The sequence below is a fragment of the Hevea brasiliensis genome, chromosome 5 (genome assembly GCF_030052815.1).
Source record: "Hevea brasiliensis isolate MT/VB/25A 57/8 chromosome 5, ASM3005281v1, whole genome shotgun sequence".
NCBI lineage: Eukaryota > Viridiplantae > Streptophyta > Magnoliopsida > Malpighiales > Euphorbiaceae > Hevea > Hevea brasiliensis.
This window is the reverse complement of record NC_079497.1, coordinates 5,127,681-5,149,101: the sequence shown is the minus strand read 5'-3', so window position 1 is coordinate 5,149,101 and position 21,421 is coordinate 5,127,681. Positions and strand designations below refer to the sequence as shown.

The 21,421-nt window shown below is 31.6% G+C and overlaps 2 protein-coding genes and 1 pseudogene across 2 annotated transcripts; all 3 read right to left on the bottom strand.

The window, feature by feature from the left end:
• Positions 1–1,839: 1,839 nt before the first annotated feature.
• LOC110633298 (B3 domain-containing protein At2g31420-like) lies at positions 1,840–2,561 on the bottom strand (annotated as a pseudogene).
• Positions 2,562–3,010: 449 nt separating this feature from the next.
• On the bottom strand, positions 3,011–4,226 carry LOC110672767 (putative CCR4-associated factor 1 homolog 8). The gene is given in 2 exon segments (XM_058147831.1): positions 3,011–3,306; positions 3,308–4,226. Coding segments are annotated over 2 exon segments (957 nt in total). The 5' UTR covers positions 4,199–4,226; the 3' UTR covers positions 3,011–3,240.
• Positions 4,227–11,499: 7,273 nt separating this feature from the next.
• Positions 11,500–12,464, bottom strand: LOC131180049 (putative B3 domain-containing protein At2g27410). The gene has a single exon (XM_058147641.1). It carries the CDS (start codon positions 12,462–12,464, stop codon positions 11,559–11,561), a length of 906 nt encoding a protein of 301 aa, XP_058003624.1. The 3' UTR covers positions 11,500–11,558.
• Between the last annotated feature and the right edge of the window lie 8,957 nt (positions 12,465–21,421).

Below are 21,421 nucleotides of genomic sequence, written 5' to 3'. Positions count from 1 at the left end.
AAGGAAGATTGATGCAAGTCTTTACAGGAGTCTTATTGGATGCCTACTATATCTGTCACCTGCTAGACCAGATATTATGTATGCAACAAGCATACTTTCCAGGTTCATGCAAAGCCCATGTGAAGTGCATTATAGGGCTGCAAAGAAGGTGATGCGATATGTGAAAGGAAACAGCAGACTTTGGTGTATTATATGCAAGACATGCAGAAGTAAAACTAATGGGCTTAACTGATAGTGATTGGGCAGTTTCATTTAATGACATGAGAAGCACCTCTGGTTACTGTTTTGCTCTTGGCTCAGGCATGATTTGTTGGAGTTCTAAGAAGCAAGAGACTATGGCACAATCACAGCTGAGGCAGAGTATATTGCTGTTGCACATGCTGTAAACCAAGCCATTTGGCTCAGGAAGTTACTGGTTGATTTGAAGCATGAACAGGTAAATGCTACTGAGGTGCTATGTGACAATAAACCTGCTGTTGCTATTGTGAAAAATCCAGTCTTTCATGGAAAGACTAAACATGTTAAAATCAAATATCACTTCCTTGGAGAAGTTGAGAAGGAAGTTCAAGTGAAATTGAAGAATTGCAGCTCAGAGGATGAAATAGCTGAATTTAAGGAGGAGTTGCTGTTAACCGTAGAAAATTGCAATCTTTTGCATCAGCTATATTTATAAATGAAATGAATTAGATTTTGTTCCTTCCTTTCATTCCCCTTTTTTCTCTATCGTTCTTTAAACTACCAACAGAAACTGTGGTTTTGACAACATTTCACAATAATTATATGTCAAGTTTTCCCTATTTTTTGTTGATGCAAAATGTTCAGAAATGGGATTATTTTCCTTTTCTGAAAATTGTAATTTTGAATTTTGATCCATTCAATGCTTCATGCTTCAAATACTTGATGAACAATGTCATTGTTACTAGTTGCCCCTGTTTCTTGCGTATAAGAGTTAGTGTTGTGAAATGCATACTGGTTGTGCAGAAGGAATTAGCTAGGTAGTTGCTTAATTAGAATGCTCATGTTTCAGAAAATGTGAAATATTTAAAATTATTTTGCTATGGCAAAATAGTTTAAAAGTCAATTTATTCACTTGCTGAATGCTAATATCAAATTGACATGCATATTGATATTTTACTTGACTGTGGAGGAAGGTATGGAATAGGAATTAAGTGCACGTCATTTTTCCCTTTTACTACAGCACTCAAACTTCAGCTTACATCTTTTGTTCTTTCAGAAGGAGTTGCAAGTTTACCAGGAACCTTCAACACTAATAACACTCTGCCACGTACCAACTGAATTGTGTTCATTAAACTATTTAATTATTCAGTGTAAAGAAATTGAAGGTTATGAACATGGTACAAAATTCTAGAGCCATCACACTTTGATTATTGATTCTTCGAAATTATTACAACCAAAACTTTCAAGTTCAAACAATCTACTGGAAAATTTAGCAGTATGAATGAAAATGCAGCTCAAATGGTTATTCTGAAATTACCTGTAATCCCATACAAGTTGATGGACTTCAATCATGGTCTATAGAATAATTGTTGCATTTAAATGGTTATCATAACAGGAGCGATTAAAAGATTAAACTCAATTTGTCCATGGAATAATTGAACATGGTGATGAATCTACGAAATATAGTAGCGTAACAATTACATCAAAGATGTTTAGTTGCATAAATTTAATATAACTAGCAAGGAAGAAGACAAAAGAAATAATTGTGTACTACGAATACATCACTCCAACTCTAATTAAACTAGCAAATTATGAATGTAGTTCCAGGTCCAACATAGTACTATGACTTGTGCACCATCGCCAGTCTCCCCTTTACTGCCACTACAGCTCCTCAACCTTAAACAGTGCCAACCAGAGATCTCCATTGTGCCTAAAAGACCACAGCTGCACCATGTCATTTTGTTTGAACTTCCTTGATCTTCCCTGATGCTTCCTTTCTAAGACTTTCTTCCAACTAGATGTCAACACATAGGTACTGCTACTTTCAAATTCCATTGCCTTAGCCACATCTTAGACTCTGAACCACAAGGTTCCATGAGTGTAACTGGCATTTTCTCCTTGGGCTCCTTTAACTTTCTCTTCTCATCCTCTGTAAGAAAACTGAAATCTCTTATCTGCTTCAAAGGGATTGAGAAACAATTGTGGTGAGTACTCAAATCAGTGGCAAACATCTGTTTCATTATTGCCAACTTTACATCAATGCCTCCTTTTGCTTGAATTTTATGCCACCATTCCTCAGGCAAGTCAGTAGGTGTCTCCAAACCAAAATTTGCAAAATTTATTCTGTCAGGCCTTGGTCTCCTCAGCAATTTCTTTTTCTTATGTTCATCTTCATTACTGTTACCACTTCGAAAGCATCGCTTGCCACTAACCCTTTTCTTGTTCTCGTTCATGATCCCAGAAGACTTTACATGAAGAGATAAAGATGAATGAGAATGTGGTTTTTTGTCTAAGCGTTGTCTATGGCCCCTGCTTTTCTTGGGCACATATGCAACAAGTCGGTCATCATGCTTGATTATGGCTTCAGCTCTTACTTGTTGCATAAAAGCAGTTAGAATAATTTATTAAAAATATTCATAATAGCTTGTTGCATGAGCCGTGGGTGTTTGATAACTCTCAATATTGAAGGTTAGTTTTGGTTGAAGAACGCATCAAGCTATTTTAGAGGCAAAATATACAGGCCTATTCCTTCAACATTCTTGCTTGTTCGACTTAACATTCTCGTTTTGGTCAAATCTTATGTTGCATTCATGTAATTAACCCAAGAATTCAATTGAATTGAATTCCAGCATTCATGAATTACCAATCGCAGTGATATGTTTGTTTTCAGAGCCTCTTGCAAGTGCATCTGTCTACAATGGTAGAGTTATAAGCAAGTAATTAGCATTTGCAGTCAGATCAAAGCAAGCATTCGCAGATGCGGGTCTACAGGCAGACCAATTCCCTCAAACAATGGATCATACACTGCATTTATGATTAAATTTTCTCGGTATTTACACATGCCAATATGTTATATTTATTACTTGATAAGAATTTTTGTTTATTGTGCTTATAATCGTTTCAATCATATATGTGCTATGATAAAAATATATAAAGGAAATCTACAACAAAATCCTAAATAACATATAGTTACTTGAAGAAAAGACCACATCCTTGTATAAGGAATCTACAGAACCCTGTACTGATGCTGAATGATTGGTGGATAGAGGAAGACACCATGAATCATTGGCCGACAATAGCGAGAAGCTGGGAGCACTTGACATAGCTGAGGAATCCCTGGTTCACAGCAGCGAGGAAAAGTAGGAAGGACTTGCGTACTCACTGGTTCGCAAATCCTAGTGGTGACGCCATACAAGAACCCCACAAATCTAGATTCCTCTATCCCATACATCGTCTTCATCCTGGCGAACACACGAGCTGTTAATAGACTATCAGATCCTGCTTGATGAGACCCTCCAACTCGCTTGACTCCTAGAATCTTAGCCAATTTCTCCAATCCAAGCTCACCCCAGTGCAGGTCATCGTAGAATCGTGCCATGTACTTGACATCCAACACACAGCACCCAAATACCGTGGCAATAATCTCAGTGAAATCCAACATAGATACGGGCAGTGGTTTCTTGGTAACCAGCTTCACCATGTAGGCCAAGTCATATAGCCCATGAAAAGTTAGCCACTTCAAGTCTCTATGTCTGCTTAAAACATAAGTGAACATGTTTGAGAAAAACAGCTGGTCGATCCCATTAATCCTCAGCTCCTCAAAATCAATTCCACTTTCCTTTAGAAACTCAATGGACTTGGGATCATAAAAAACCTCCGTTTCTATCAAGAACTTGAAATTAAACTCCCAAGTTCCAGCAATAATTCCATTCTCATCAGAAAGTGTAATACCCAGTTGGATAATTTTCATGTTATCAACGTTGAACTTCATATCAGCGAATGCCGATAACTCATCAGACCGGCGAGGGGTTTTCCGAAGAAATCCAGGGAACTCCGAATCCATGGAAACCACCTTGTGGTGGTGCAACGCCGCATCCATTTTTTGTAGTTCTTCCATGAGATTACACGCCCAAACTTGCCTAATCCCCATCTCGCAGTGATCGCTCAGTTCCTGATAAAAAGTAGAAGAAAAATGAATAGAATGAATCATGAAAGTTGTCTCCTTATATAGTATTCCCATTCCCGATTGGAACAGGAATAAAGATGAGAGTCCTAAGTCAATTAGAATCAGAAGTTAATATTGGGCTTAAAGCTCAATTTAGCCCACGTAGAGTTTAATTTAGCTTAATTTTAATTTATTGTCCAATTAAATTAATAAATTTTAATTTAAGCTTATTTTAACTTAAAAATTATAAAAATAAATTAAATTTTTAATTTGGGGCTTAAATCAAGAAATTTAGCTTTAAAATCAAGAAATTAAACTTTTTGATTTTTTTATTTAAATAAAAAAATTAAAAAATCTAGTCTATAAATTCTAATTTTTAAGTTAAATTGAACTTTAATTGAAATTGTTAGATAAAATTAGATAAAAAAATTAAAAATTAACAAAATAAAAATTTCAAAAAAATACAAAGATTAAATTGAATATTTTGCTGTTAATATTTATATAGGAAGTTTAGTTAGAATTAAACTTTGGACTTATTTCAGTGGCCTTATTTAATTGCTAATTTTGGTTGAGCATGTGTTGAGGAGCTATTTAATTTTAAATAAATAAAAATTTATCAATTTTAATAAATAAGTTCTATAAATACCCAAATAAAAAGGAGAGAAATAGGAGAATATTATTTTTTTTGTTATATTAAATAATACAAATATTCATTTTTGACAATTGTATTAAGTAATAAAATATTAATCTTGACCAAATTAAATAAAAATTAGTCAATTAATTATAAATAAAATAAACTTATAGAATTAGTTATAATTAATAAAAGTCAAAAAAGTTTTATATTTTTTAATTATTAAATTTAAATATTATTTTGTTATGTCAACTGCTTCAACTCTTACTTGCTGCATAAAAGCAGTTAGAATATTTTTAATCAAGCAGTTAGAATATTTTTAATTTCTAAATTATTGTATTATAAAAATTTTGATATCTTCTGTATATATTTTTTTGGTATTAAAAATTTTATATAATTTTTATCCTAAGAGTCGTAATTAATTTTGAAAAACAATAGAAATAAAATATGAATAAAGTTATAGGCCTTAATGAGTTTTTAATAATTCATTGTAAAGAATTTAAATTTCAAAAAATAATTCAAAGAAAATATTTTATTACATATCTTTGATTACTTTATTTATTGTAAATAATATATATGATTCATTTACGGTGCTTTTAATAAGTGAGAAGGGAGGAACATCGAGATTTTCAAAATCACCCTTCATTATTTTTATTATTTATAAAAGTACAAAAAATATTTTTATAAAAAATTGTTAGTTCTAACATCTTTATTTTAACAAGATAAAGTGAAGTAATAAAATAAATATTTTTTGCCTTACAATCCCTATTTAAATGGACTGTAATAACTTTATTAAAAAAATTGAAACTATTTTAAAAATAAATTTTAGTAAATAATACATTTTAACTTGTAAAATTCAAATATCCATATTCCCATACCATATTTATGGTATTTTATTTATAATATTTTAATCACTAAAATAATATATATTAAAATTTTTATTTCATGTGTTTTATTTATAATATTTAAATTAACTTATAACTTATTAGTTTTATTTTTATAACTCTTTTGAATCGACTTTAATTAGAAATAAAATACAGTCATACAAAAGAATAAATAAATTTAATTGGTTATTAAAAATAATATATAATGATAATATTATATTGTATAAAAAATTTAAAGAAAATTATATAAAAAAGTTTTAAATCATGAGTTTATATAATATAATGCGTAAATTTACGTGCAACGCACGTTAAGGTAAAAACTAGTATTATTAAATATTGAAAGTTCATTGTATATTATTAATTTTTTATTTTGTGATTTTTGATATTTAAAATTTAAAATATATTAAATAAAATATTTAATTAAATTAATTTAATAAATTTATAATATATTTAATTAATTAATTTATAAATATTAAAATCTAAAAAAATAATAATCACATATTTTTAACAATTTTACATCCAAAATATATATCACATAATTATTAAACTAGATAATATACTTATTGAGAAAATGTAATTTAAATATATTTATAAATATAATTATTTTTGTATATACAAAATAAATTAAATTAAATTAAATTATTAATAATATAAACACGGTGAGTATGCTACTATATTGTTGTATAAATTTTATTAAGATGTAGAGAATTTAAAAGCCTAATGATTCTCGTTATGCCTCTGTATTCACTTTCGACAGTTATGGATTACTACAATAATGGAAAAAAAAAGCATATTATTAGGATGATATATAATTTATAATTTAATTAATCTTAATATAATTATCTTATAAAATTAATTTTTGAAAATAAATGACAATGTAAAGATGATAAAGATATGTATGATATAATTTATAAATGATATACAGTAATAATTAAATATTAAAAAAATAAATATTTACTAAAAACATTAACATTTAAATGTAATTAATTTGGAGGATTTAAATATCAAAATCACGAATTAATGCAAGTAAACTAAATAAATAATCAAAGTATTAATTACTAACGATTTAACCAAATAAACTATTTTTGTATAAGAACTTGACTTAATTCGATTTAAATAATTTAATTTAAATGATTTTATAAAAAAATATATATACTTAAATTAAATTTTAAAATGACAAAATTTATTTAAATGTTATTATTTGACATAATTTATTAAAGACTCTGCTTATTACCATTACTTTTAGTATCTATTTCCTTGATTTATGTGATGAATTCTTTCAAATTTGAGTATCACTTTTCATGTTGATACATTTTAGACCATTGAATTCAATATCAACGGTTGTAAATATATTTTTCAATACAAAATATTTACCTTTTTTTAATCCCAATAAAGTTCCATACCTTGCTGATACAAGTCCCTGATGATTCCTTTTCAAGACTTTATTCCTATTGCTTTTCAAATTCCATTGCTTTAACCTTAGCAACATCTTAGACTCATCGCCACAAGGAACCACAGTGAGCTGAGAAAGTGGCTGCACATTTGAAGAACTCCATTTCAAGTTACATGACTAGGTGATAAAGCCTTTCGATAATGTCAAGCTCTTCGGCTGTCAAAGGAACACTAAGTTTATCCAACAAGTATTCCGTTTGCATCCATTATCCATTATCCATCATAATGCTTTTATCAATCTAAAAAACCCTGCAGATACAAGGAAGACTAAAAAGAGAGAAACAATAGATAAACTAGCTAGGATGCTACTGAAACCGAGGAAAACAAAAGTAATGTTTGGAAACTAGTAATCCCATACAAGCTGATGGACTTCAATCATGCTCTATAGAATGGTTTATCATAACAGAAGAATGATTAAAAGATTAAACTAAAACTCAATTTTTCCTAAGCATTATTAAAAAATCAATTAAAAAAACAAACATATATTCTGAAAACCAATCAATTCTCAAAAAAAAAACATAAGGGATGTTTAACTGTGGAAATATAATATAGCTAAATTTACTGACATTGTTTTCACAATCCCTTGAGGATTTGGTTCTGCTGATATCTTATCTTTTATTAGCTATGTGGGATGTTGATTTGTTTACTCAACTTTGCATTAATTGGTGATTGTGCATCTAAATCTTCAAAGTGCTTTTATAAATATGACAGATCAAATATTAGTTTTTCACTGTTAAGAAATTAAAAAAAAAAAACCTTGTAAAAGTACATTTTCTATATTCCCCATCAGAACCAGATGATGAGTGTGTGTGTGTATATATATATATATATATTGAAATAACATAAAATACCGTTATTTTTATCGTCTTTCTGAACTTATTTAATAATACTTGAAACATGCATTTTCCATATTTGAATTTGGTTAGTTCTCATTTGCAGAGAATTTGGTTAATTCTGACTACATAACAGCTAGGATAGATAATAGAATGATAAAGCTATATTTGTGAAGTTGATGCTACCGACATTCTATCCTCGCCACAAAGATAAACAAATGTGTTGAATTTTATCTATTCTTTATTAACAATCAAATTGTACATATTAATTATTATATATTTATTTTAATAATAAAATAAATAATATATAATAAATTAATAATTATATATTTATTTCAATAGTAATATAAATTACATGATATATCCTTAATAATCATTTTATATATACACCAATAATTAGATATAGTTTTACCAAATACATAATATAAATCAGATTCCAATCAATTATCAATTATCAGCTAACAACATCAATTATATAAACCAAACAAGTCATAAGATGGTTCTATTAGAGCACCATTGTGCCTGTGTAAATGTGTATACTTTTTATAACACTGATTGATTAATATAATTATGAGTAAAAGACCATATTATTAACGAGAATGTGATGATGATGATAATATTCATGGTTAGATATAATTATAAATGACATATAATAATAATAATAATAATAATAATAATAATAATAATAATAATAATAATAATAATAATAATAATAATAATTAAATATTAAAAAGTAAATATTTGTCAAAAATCTATATTTATATTCTGTATATTTATATTAAAGCTAAAGCAAAGAGAATATGAGGCTCTTCATTAGTATTTTTATTTATATATTTTTAAAGTTTGTTGATTTTTTTTTTTCTTCTAATTTTGATTGAATCAATTACTAATTTTTTAAATTTAAAAATTTAAAATTAATATTTTATTTTATTATTAATTATAACATTAGAAATATAACTATATTAATTATATTTATTGTATATTATTAATTTATATATATATATATATATATATATATAAAATGATGCCACGTGAATTTATTTGGGATTTATATTCTTATGTCTAAGCGAATGTATAAATATAGGCAGACAAAAAAGAAGTGAAAAATTACAAATATGATAATATTTACACAAAAAATAGATAAGAATCAGCTATATCATAAAAAAAAAATTTAATTTATTATGAAATAAAAATATTTATATTTTTATGTACCATTTATTAAAAAATATAATTACTTTATTTTTAAAATTTCTGTTAAATAATTTATCAATATAATTTTATTAATTATCTATATGTAGTGTAGGGTTTCGATTAGTATTAACATAAAACTGAATGACCAAAGAGACGATATAGCTTACCCTAATTAATTTAAAATTAAACCATAGTTGTTGTTATGATCATATTATTACAGTAATGGATGAAAGATCAAATTATTAAGATGGCATATCATTTATATTTTAATTAATCTTAATTTAATTATCTTATAAAAATAATTTAAAAAAAAATAATAAAAACGTAATGATGATAAAGATATGTATGATATAATTATAAATGATATGCAATAATAATTAAATATTTTAAAAATAAATATTTACTAAAAACATTAACATTTAATATAATTAATTTGGAGGATTTAAGTATCAAAATCACGAATTAATGCAAGACAAACTAAACAATCTTTGTATTAATTGCTAATGATTTAACAAAATTAACTATTTTTTAGTAGAACTTGACTTAATTTTATTAAAATAATTTAATTTAAATGATTTTATAATATTTAAATTAAATTTTAAAATGATAAAATTATTTTATTAAAATAATTTAATTTAAATGATTTAATAATATTTAAATTAAATTTTAAAATGATAAAATTATTTAAACATTATTATTTGACATAATTTATGGAAGACTCTTTTGATGAATTCTTATCATCATTATTTTTATTTTTCAATACAAAACATTTACCTGAAAACCCTCATATGAGTAATTGTCAGTCCACTTCTTGTAAGGATAACTACCATCCTCTAAATCTATAAGTGCTTAAAGTGTTATGGCACAAAGTGAACAAGCTGCAAGTATACCGGGAGTTGCAGAATTGATAATCCCCTCTTCAGAAGGGTCTATAACCCATTCTTGCATTAAATGAACATCAGAAAATGAAAAAAATTCTTGAGAAAAGTTCATGTTCTAATAAATTTCTACCACATTGTTGCCAACTGAATTGTGTTTTTACATATCATCTTATGGCAAAAGTTCAATACAGAAGCTCAGGAAATGTAGTAGAATGAATCTTTTAGACAAATGAAATGATGAAAGTGAGTTGATGATCGAATAAGAATTGTCTTTCTATTGGGCAGCAAATATTTATAGGTAGAAAGAATCTAATTGCTGCTCAGTACTGCTCACAAAACTATTTAATCATCTATTCAGGGTAAAGAAGCTGAAGGTCATAAACATGTACAAAATTCTAGAGGTATCATGCAAGGTATTAGTCCATGATAATACTTCACTAAGGTTTGATTGTTGATTCATTGAAATTATTACAACCAGAAATTTTGAAGTCAAACAATATACTGGAAGATTTAGCAGTATGTATAAAAAATCTCATGTCCATTCATGTATTTTAAGAAATAATATTCTATCATATCTTACAGATTCAATTACAGAGCTTTTTATCTGAATCATCAAGATTTAATTGAATATGAGACTCAAATGGTTACTCTAAAATTACCAAAATAATGATAATTCACATTAGCAGTAGGTTATTTGATTATTTTTCTTATGCTAAAGGCAGAGCAACATAACATTTACCCTATTATTTCAGAAATTAACATGCATATTTCAATACATTCATTGAAACAACTATTTTCACCTAAACACTAAAACACAGAAAGAAAAGTAATGAAATAATATGAAATGAATCACTAATAAATATTTTATTTAGTATTTCCCAAAATTACATAATATATCCTAACTTGAAGTCAGAATATCATAGTACAAGAGCTTCAAGCAGCTTGCCCTGAAAAGGCTTTTTTCTGCAAGAACATAAAAATGCAAGAAAAAAAAAAGGACACTTCAATATCTAACCTGTGCAAATGAATATTCTAATTGTAATAGTGTAGATTAAGATCAAGGCAAGAGATGAAGAAAAAAAAAATAATAAACAAAAAAAAAGCTTTTATATACATCCATTATCCATCATAGTGCTTTTATCAATCTGGAAAAAGCTGCTGATACAAAGAAGACTAAAAAGAGAGCAAAAGAAGATGAACTAGCTAGGATGCTGAGGAAACCAAGGGAAACAAAAGCAATGTTTGGAAACCAGTAATCCCACACAAGCTGATGGACTTCAGTCATGGACTTCTATAGAATCGTTTATCATAACAGAAGAATGATTAAAAGATTAAACTAAAACTCAATTTGTCCTAAGTTTCATTAAAAAAAAAACAAACATATATTCTCAAAACCAATAAATTCTCAAAACAAACATAAGGGATGTTTAAATGTAGAAATTTAATATAGCTAGACAAAAACGCTAATTATGCTTAATCTAAAATAGAAATAATTGCCCAAGATTACAACACTCAAACTCTAATTAACCTTCATAAACTAGCAAAACAACTAAAATTGGAAAATTATAAATGTAGTTCCAGGTCCAACATTGTACGATGACTTGTACTTGCACCATCCCCGTTCTCCCCTTTACTGCCACTGCCGCTAGGAGTGGTACTTGCATCCCCAACCTTAAACAGTGCCAACCAGAGTTCTCCATTGCGCCTGAAAGACCAAAGCTGCACTATGTCATTGTGTTTGAATTTCCCTGATGATCCCTGATGATTCCTTTCCAAGACTTTCTTCCAATTCGTTGTCAACACATAGGTACTGCTACTTTTCAAATTCCACTGCCTTAGCAACATCTTAGACTCATCACCACAAGGTTCCATGAGTGTTACAGGTATGTTCTCCTTCTGCTCCTTTAACTTGCTCTTCTCATCCTCTGTAAGAAAACTGGAATCTCTTATCTGCTTAAAAGGGATTGAGAAACGATCGTGGTGAGGATTTAAATCAGTAGCAAACATCTGTTTCATTATCACCAACTTCACATCTGTGCCTCCTTTTGTTCGAATTTTATCCCACCACTCATTAGGCATGTCAGGTGGCGTCTCGGAACCAATATTTGCAAAACAGGTCCTGTTTGGTCTCTTCAGCAATTTCATTTTCTTCTGTTCATCTTCAGTATTGTTACCACTTTCAGAGCATCGTTTGCCACAGACCCTTCTCTTGATTTCATTCATGCTTCCAGAGGACTTCTCATGAAGAAATAAAGACGAATGAGAAAGAGGTTTCTTGTCTTGGCGTTGTCCATGGTCCCTGCTTTTCTTGGGCACAGATGCAGCAAGTCGGTCATCATGCTTGCTCATGGCTTCAGCTCTTACTTGTTGCACAAAAGCAATCAGAATACTTTCTTCCACTAACTTGATCGCAGCCACCATTTTGTCGAAACACCCACCATCATCATTGGCACCAAGAACTCTGCCCATCTTTATTTCTCTCCTCTAGCAAAAAAATATTTCTACACATTTCAACAAGCACATGCCTATATATAGTTTATGACTTTAATTAATCCTTTTCGTAGGAGGAGTAGTTTAGGATAAATCCTGTTGTAGTGGGTTTCAGCTAACTCTATTCTATCTCTCTCGATATTTGATAGGAAAAAGTGTAATTAATGATACCCTAGTTATTGAATGGTTCAAACAGGAATTTTACTCTCTTAAAATCCCTTCAAGATTGGTATCTGTTGATATCTTTCATTAATTTTCTTGCATTAATTAATTATTTGTTATATCTTTCATCAATTGACATCATTTATCTGTTGATATCCTTCATTACTTCATTTGCAATAATCTTGCTCTGCTTCAGAATCTTGAATGCTCAGGGTAGGCTTGCTCTGCTCAGAATCTTGATGATAAAAATATTTATATTTAAATATAATTATAAATGATAGATATAATAATAATAATAATAATAATAATAATAATAATAATAATAATAATAATAATAATAATAATAATAATTAAATATTAAAAATAAATATTTACTAAATATTAAAAAAATATATAGATACTTTATTATTAAAATATCTATTAAATAATTTATCAATATGATTTTAATAATTATCCACATATAATGCAGGAATTGAATTAGTATTGAGATAAAGCTGAATGGTGGAAGGATGAATACAACTTATTAATTTGAAATTAAAAGCCTAATGATAGTCCTAATGATATAATCATTAATTTGAAATTTATTATTAATGATGAGGATAATGAAATGGATATAGAGAATTTAAAAGCCTAATGATTCTCGCTGTGCCTCTGTTATTACAATAATGGGTAAAAGATCAAATTCATTGTCACCCCTACGTGTCTGTTTCTTATTCTGCACACAATGCTAATTTTAGAACAGATCAATATGGGAAGAGTAAAAAGAACATTGTTTGCCAGTTTTACAACGCACAAACAGGAATCTTGTTTCAGACTCAATTGGTTTCCTGTCAAATTTCAAATTCACAAATACTAATGCTAATAAAGGGAAGATTGGTTCTTATTCACCAAGGCCTTATTTTCCACTGGTCACACATGATAGTGGAACTGAAATAGCAGTTCATCAAGCTTCGTCTGAATCCAATGCTTCTGCTGTAAATGGTTCAGCAGTAGTTCAACCTCCAGATTGTCTTACTCCACCACCATGCAGCAACTACCAAAAGTTTTCTAGTCCTAATTGCAATTCTGCCAGAAACTCAATCACTGTCAGTGAAGTGCACAGGAAGCTGGTTAGCCAAGATAATATTTTTTCAGAGGGAATACAATCAATATATTCTAAATCCACCAAGTATAGCTCCATGGATCATTACAGCTTCAAATTGCCAATAACATAATTATAAATGACATATAGTAATAATTAAATTTTAAAAAAAATAAATATTTACTAAAAACATTAAGTATAATTAATATGGAAGGATGACTACCATCCTCTGAATCTGTAAGAGCTTAAGGCGTCATGGCACCAAGAGTATAAGCTACAACTTTTGTTCTTTCAAAAGGAGTTGCAAGTTTACCGGGACCTTTAATTTCAACCTTCCCAGAGGCTGTAGCTAACAAGAAATCTGTGTATTTGCAGAACTGATAGTCCATACCCCATTAAAACTTTTAAACAACAGCTCTGTATCTTCTAACAGCATTTTCATTGGCTTATTCCTGGAGCATATTTTGTCTGTAAATATCAAGAGCAGAAGGATCTTCATAATTTTATCCAACTTCGTAATTTTATCAAGAGCTGAAACCAAGAGAAACAAAAGCAATGTTTGGAAACCAGGGATATACAAGCTGATGGACTTCAATCATGCTCTACAAAATAATTGTTGGATTTAGATGGTTTATCATAGCAGAAGAATGATTAAAACATCAAGCTAAAACTCAATTTGTCTTAAGTATCATTAAAAAATTCTCAAAACCAATCAATTCTCAAAACAAACATCAGATATGTTTAACTGTAGAAATTTAATATAACTAGCAAGGAACAAGATAAGAACACCAATTAATAACCCATTACATTGCTTAATCTAAAATAGAAATAACCATTACGACACTTCAACTCTAGACTAACAAATTATAATGTAGTTCCAGGTCCAACATAGTACTATGACTTGTACTTGCACCATCCCCATTCTCCCCTTTACTGCCGCTACTGCTCCTCAACCTTAAACAGTGCCAAGCAGAGATCTCCATTGCGCCTAAAAGACCACAGCTGCACCATTGTTGTTTCTCTGTATGTTGACGATCTATTGGTCACTGGTAGCAATCAATTGTTGATTCATCAGTTCAAGGAGGAGCTGAAAAGAAGTTTTGAGATGAATGATTTGGTGAAAATGTCTTATTTTCTTGGTATGGAAATCCTGCACCTTCATCAAGGAATTTTCATGTGCCAAAGGAAATGTGCAATTGAAATTTTAAAGAATTTTGGGATGGAAAATTGTAAGGCAGTAAGTACTCCAGCTGTGCAAGGAGAAAAGCTTAGCAAAAATGATGAAGATAGGAGGATTGATGCAAGTCTTTACAGGAGTCTTATTGGATGCCTATTATATCTGTCAGCTACCAGACCAGATATTATGCTTGCAACAAGCATACTTTCCAGGTTCATGCAGAGCCCATGTGAAGTGCATTATAGAGCTGCAAAGAAGGTGATGCGATATGTGAAAGGAAACAGCAGACTTTGGTGTATTATACGCAAGACATGCAGATTGGGCAGTTTCATTTAATGACATGAGAAGCACCTCTGGTTACTGTTTTGCTATTGGCTCAGGCATGATTTGTTGGAGTTCTAAGAAGCAAGAGACTATGGCACAATCCACAGCTGAGGCAGAGTACATTGCTGTTGCACATGTTGTAAACCAAGCCATTCGGCTCAGGAAGTTACTGGTTGATTTGAAGCATGAACAGGTAAATGCTACTGAGGTGCTATGTGACAATAAACCTGCTGTTGCTATTGTGAAAAATCCAGTCTTTCATGGAAAGACTAAACATGTTAAAATCAAATATCACTTCCTTGGAGAAGTTGAGAAGGAAGTTCAAGTGAAATTGAAGAATTGCAGCTCAGAGGATGAAATAGCTGAATTTAAGGAGGAGTTGCTGTTAACCGTAGAAAATTGCAATCTTTTGTATCAGCTATATGTATAAATGAAATGAATTATATTTTGTTCCTTCCTTTCATTCCCCTTTTTTCTCTATTGTTCTTTAAACTACCAACAGAAACTGCGGTTTTGACAGCATTTCACAATAATTATATGTCAAGTTTTCCCTATTTTTTGTTGATGCAAAATGATCAGAAATGGGATTATTTTCCTTTTCTGAAAATTGTAATTTTGAATTTTGATCCATTCAATGCTTCATGCTTCAAATACTTGATGAACAATGTCATTGTTACTAGTTGCCCCTGTTTCTTGTGTATAGAGATAGAGTTAGTGTTGTAAAATGCATACTGGTTGTGCAGAAGGAATTAGCAAGGTAGTTGCTTAATTAGAATGCTCATGTCTCAGAAGATGTGAAATATTTAAAACTATATTGCTATGGAAAAATAGTTTAAAAGTCAATTTATTCACTTGCTGAATGCTAATATCAAATTGACATGCATATTGATATTTTACTTGACTGTGGAGGAAGGTATGGAATAGGAATTAGGTGGACGTCATTTTTCCCTTTTACTACAGCACTCAAACTTCAGCTTACATCTTTTGTTCTTTCAGAAGGAGTTGCAAGTTTACCAGGAACCTTCAACACTAATGACACTCTGCCACGTACCAACTGAATTGTGTTCATTAAACTATTTAATTATTCAGTGTAAAGAAATTGAAGGTTATGAACATGGTACAAAATTCTAGAGCCATCGCCCTTTGATTATTGATTCTTCGAAATTATTACAACCAAACTTTTCAAGTCAAGCAATTGTTACGTACTATAGAAAGAAATATAAGAGAATATGATTAGATATTCTAGAAGTTGGGTAAGTAAGGAATTGGAGGGAAATGTGGATGAGTTGTTAGGGAGCCAGCTGTTCTGTAGTTGGCAAGTGAGCTATTCTGTAGTTGGCAAGTGAGTCATTCTCTGTTTGTTCTCTGATTGTTCTACAATTTGTCTCTGATTGGCAAGATGAGACAGTTGAGGCAGTTATGAGATAGTTGTTGTATAAATAACTCACCTGTATCTTTCTTGTATTCATTCCAGAATTTACAAGAAATACAATAACTACTCTCTATTCTCTTCTCTCTCTCTCTCTCTCTCTCTTCTCTCTACTCTTCTATTCTTTTCTGTTAGAGTTCTCAAACCCTAACATTGGTATCAGAGCTTTGCATCCAAGAAACTGGTGGGTAATTCTTTCTTAAAGGTTGCAACCATGACTAGGTCTGTTGTGGTTGGCCCAGAAATGGTACGGATTGCAGAATTGGAGGAGCAAATGAGAAATTTGCAGGAAGTAACTCAGAGGAATGCTGAGGAACTGAATGATTTCAAAAAGGAGATGAAAGAGGAATTAAGCAAGACTTCTTTAACAAATAATGCCATTCTGGAGGACTTGCGACAAATGATGATCACTTATATGGTGGAAAAGAATAAGGGCAGCAGCAACAGTTCAAATGAGGGTGGAAGCAGAGTCGAAAACAGGGGAATGCAATCTAACCCTGTAGTGCAGCCAGTTCCTGTGGTACATTCAGTCCCTATAATCCAATCAATTCCTGCAGATAATAGGGGATTATTACCTATTCCTAATATGGGTGGTATGTCTCCATTATTGCCTAAAATTGAATTAGTTACTTTTGAAGGTAAAGAACCTAGGGCTTGGTTGAGAAAATGTGTTAAGTATTTTGAGGTGTATAGGGTCCCTCATGATCAAAGAGTGCAATTAGCAAGTCTTTTCTTGCTTGATAGGGCTGATGCTTGGTTTCACAATTGGGAAAAAGGAGAAACATTCTTGGGAGGAATTTGAAAAGGAAATTTGTAGTAGATTTGGGGAGGATGGATTAGAAGATATAGTGGAGGAATTTATGAAACTGAGACAGCAAGGGATAGTGGGGGAATATCAAGATGAGTTTGAGGATTTAAGAATAAGGATGGAGAGACTATTACCTAATTTGGGGGAATCTTACTTTTTGTCAGGATTTATAGGAGGTTTAAAAGATGAAATCAGATTAATGGTAAAGATGATGAAACCTGTCACTCTTTCCCAAGCTGTGGAAATAGCTAGATTGCAAGAACAATTGTTAGAAAACACCAAGAAACCTGGATCTGCAACTAATTCTTCCAAATTCAAAGCCATGACTAATAGTCCGACAACTTATTCCAATTCTTCTTTTCAGTATTCCAGACCTTATCAAACCTATCAATACCCTCCTAGACCACCAAATTTTGATTCTCAAAATAAACTCAACCCCCTTGTTACCAAGCAACAATCAGTAGGTAGTACTACTACAGTTACTAATATTTCCACAGCAGCCTCAAAACCTACTACCAATCAGACTCCACCAACAAGAAACTTACCTAAACCATGTTTTAGATGTGGTGAAAAGTATTTTCCGGGCCATCAATGTAAGTCAAAGACATTGAATGCTTTGTGTATGGATGGGAAAGATGAGGAGTTGAATGAGGAGTGGCATGATGTGGGGGCTGATATAGAAGAATTGGGAGAGGCTGGTTCCACCTTATCTGTTCATGCTTTAGAGGGTAGTCATGGGGCTGACACTATAAGAATGTTAGGGATTCACAAAAATAGGCAATTGGTGATCCTCATTGATAGTGGTAGTACCACTAGTTTTATGGACAAGAGGATAGCACAGGAACTGAAATTAGACTTAGTGCAGATTCCATTTAAAGCGATTCTTTGTCTTGATGGAAGAAAATTGGGTTGTAACCATCTATGTCAACAATTTAAATGGAAAATGCAGCATAATGACTTTATGTTTGACTTCAAAATATTGGAGTTAGGTGGATTTGACATGATTTTGGGAGTTGATTGGTTAAAAGATCATAATCCTGTTCTTTTTGATTTTGCTACATCTTGTATTACAATTGCAAAGGATGGCCAACGCATTCAATTGCAGGGAATTGGTGAGGAAAATTTGCAATCTGGTTTGTGGCATTGTGATAATTTGCTGAGCAAAGGAGGGGTGGATTTTCAAACTCCTTTATTCTGTGTTGTGAATTCCAGCCTATCAATAGATTCTTTGGCTACTGCAACTGCTGTTTCTGTTCCAAATGAGAGGCTGCAGGATTTAATTCAAAAGTATAAGGGTGTTTTTGCAGAACCTAAGGGGTTGCCTCCATTTAGGAGTCACAATCATGCTATTCCCTTACAATCAAATGCTCAGCCCATCAATATTAGACCCTACAGGTATCCTTATTATCAAAAGGCTGAAATAGAAAAACTTGTAGCTGATATGATAGAGTCTTCAATAATTCAGCCTAGCACTAGCCCATATTCCTCTCCAGTTCTTTTGGTGAAGAAAAAAGATGGCACATGGAGGTTTTGCATTGATTATAGAAGGTTGAATGATCAAACAATAAAAGATAAGTTCCCCATCCCTATTATTGAAGATCTATTGGATGAATTGAATGAGGCTAAAGTGTTTTCTAAGATAGATTTGAGGGCTGGATATCACCAAATTAGGATGTTGCCCGAGGATATTCCTAAGACAGCCTTTAGAACACACCATGGGCATTTTGAATTCAAAGTGATGCCTTTTGGGCTCACTAATGCTCCTGCAACATTTCAAGCCTTAATGAATCACATCTTCCAACCATTTTTGAGAAAGTTTGTGTTAGTATTTTTTGATGACATTTTGGTGTTTAGCAAGGATATGGAGTCTCATTTGCTGCATTTGGAGGAAGTTTTTAAAGTACTACAGGCCCAACAATTATTTGCAAAGCAGTCTAAATATTTTTTTGGGCAAACTGAGATTGAATACTTGGGGCATATAATTTCAGGGGCAGGGGTATCTACCGACCCTAAGAAGGTGGCTGCCATGGTTGATTGGCCTGTGCCTTCATCTGTTAAAGAACTCAGAAGTTTTTTAGGCCTCACTGGATATTATAGGAAATTTGTAAGGCACTATGGCATTATCTGCAGGCCTCTTACTGAATTATTAAAGAAAGATTCTTTTCATTGGAACAAGGCAGCCCAAACAGCATTTGATACTTTGAGGAGATTGATGTCTGCAGCACCAGTCCTTGCTCTTCCTAATTTTTCTAAGCCATTTATTGTGGAAACTGATGCAAGCAATTGGGGAATGGGCGCAGTTTTACAGCAGCAAGGGCATCCAATTGCCTATATTTCTAAGGCATTTGGTCCTAGGAGTCGGGCTATGTCAGTATATGAAAAAGAATTATTGGCTATTACTTTTGCAGTCAGCAAATGGAGACATTATTTGGAGCAAGGGCAGTTCTTTATTAAGACTGATCATGAAAGCATTAAGTATCTTCTGGAGCAAAGGTTACATAACAATTTGCAGCAGAAGGGTATTTCAAAGTTGCTTGGTCTGGATTACAAAATTTTGTATAGAAAGGGCATTGAAAATAAGGTGGCAGATGCTTTATCCAGAAGGTGTGTTGAAGTGGATTCTTATTCTTATGCTATGTATTCAGTGGTGGTTCCAGTTTGGATGCAAAGGTTAATTGCTAGTTATGAAAACGATGGGAAAGCCTCTGATTTACTCCAGCAGTTGTTTTTGGATAAGGATGCAGTTTCTGGGTATCAAGTGAAGAATGGTATTTTGTATTATAAAGATAGAATGTATGTGGGGACTACTACCAATTTGAGGCAGGTGTTGTTGGAATCTTATCATAATTCAGCAGTGGGAGGCCATTCAGGTGTTCATGCTACTTATTTGAAATTAAAGAAATTTTTCTTTTGGCCTGCTATGCTTAATGATGTCATGCAGTGGGTTCATACCTGTGATACTTGTGCTAGATGTAAGGGAGAGCACTGTGCTTATCCAGGGTTATTACAACCTCTACCAATTCCTACTCAAGCTTGGCAGCAGGTGTCTATGGATTTTATTGAAAGATTGCCCAAGTCAAAGGGGAAAGACACTATTTTGGTAGTTGTTTGCAGATTTACTAAATTTGGCCATTTTATTTCACTAGCACATCCTTTTTCTGCTGTTTCTGTAGCCAAACTTTTCATTGATCACATTTTTAAGTTGCATGGAGCTCCTCAAGTTATTGTTTCTGACAGAGATAAGGTGTTTACTAGCTTATTTTGGCAAGAATTGTTTCGAAGTATGGGAATTAAACTTAATTTTAGTTCTGCCTATCACCCTCAATCTGATGGACAGACTGAAAGAGTTAATCAGTGTGTGGAGAATTATTTGAGGTGCATGGTTCATTTGAGGCCTACTAATTGGAGCTCTTGGTTACCTATGGCAGAATGGTGGTACAATTCCTCTTATCAAAGTGCTATTCATATGACTCCATTTGAAGCACTGTATGGGTATGCTCCACCTCTGTTTCATGAAAATTTTACTCTTGATTCATCAGTTGGGGCTGTAGGGAGATTGTTACAAGAGAGACAACATCTTAATAATCTCTTAAAGGAAAATTTACAATTGGCCCAACATAGGATGAAGCAGCAAGCTGACAAGAGGAGAACTGAGAGGGAATTTGTTGTTGGGGATTGGGTGTATTTGAAGCTATGACCTTACAGTGCGGACTTCAAGATTCATCGGACAAACCCTTAAACTTTCTGCTAAGTTTTATGGGCCATTCAGAATTCTTGCTAAGATTGAGGAAGTTGCTTATCAATTAGACTTGCCTCCAACAGCTACTATTCACCCTGTTTTCCATGTATCCATGCTTAAGAGGAAGGTTGGGGATGGTGTGGTGGTTGCTACTGATTTACCTGTTATGCAAGATGATCAGATTAAAGTTGTTCCTGAGCAGGTTTTGCAGACCAG

What these genes read in the sequence shown, in the direction of transcription:
- LOC131180049 (XM_058147641.1), bottom strand. Translation starts at nt 12,464, where the DNA reads ATGGGCAGAGTTCTTGGTGCCAATGATGATGGTGGGTGTTTCGACAAA.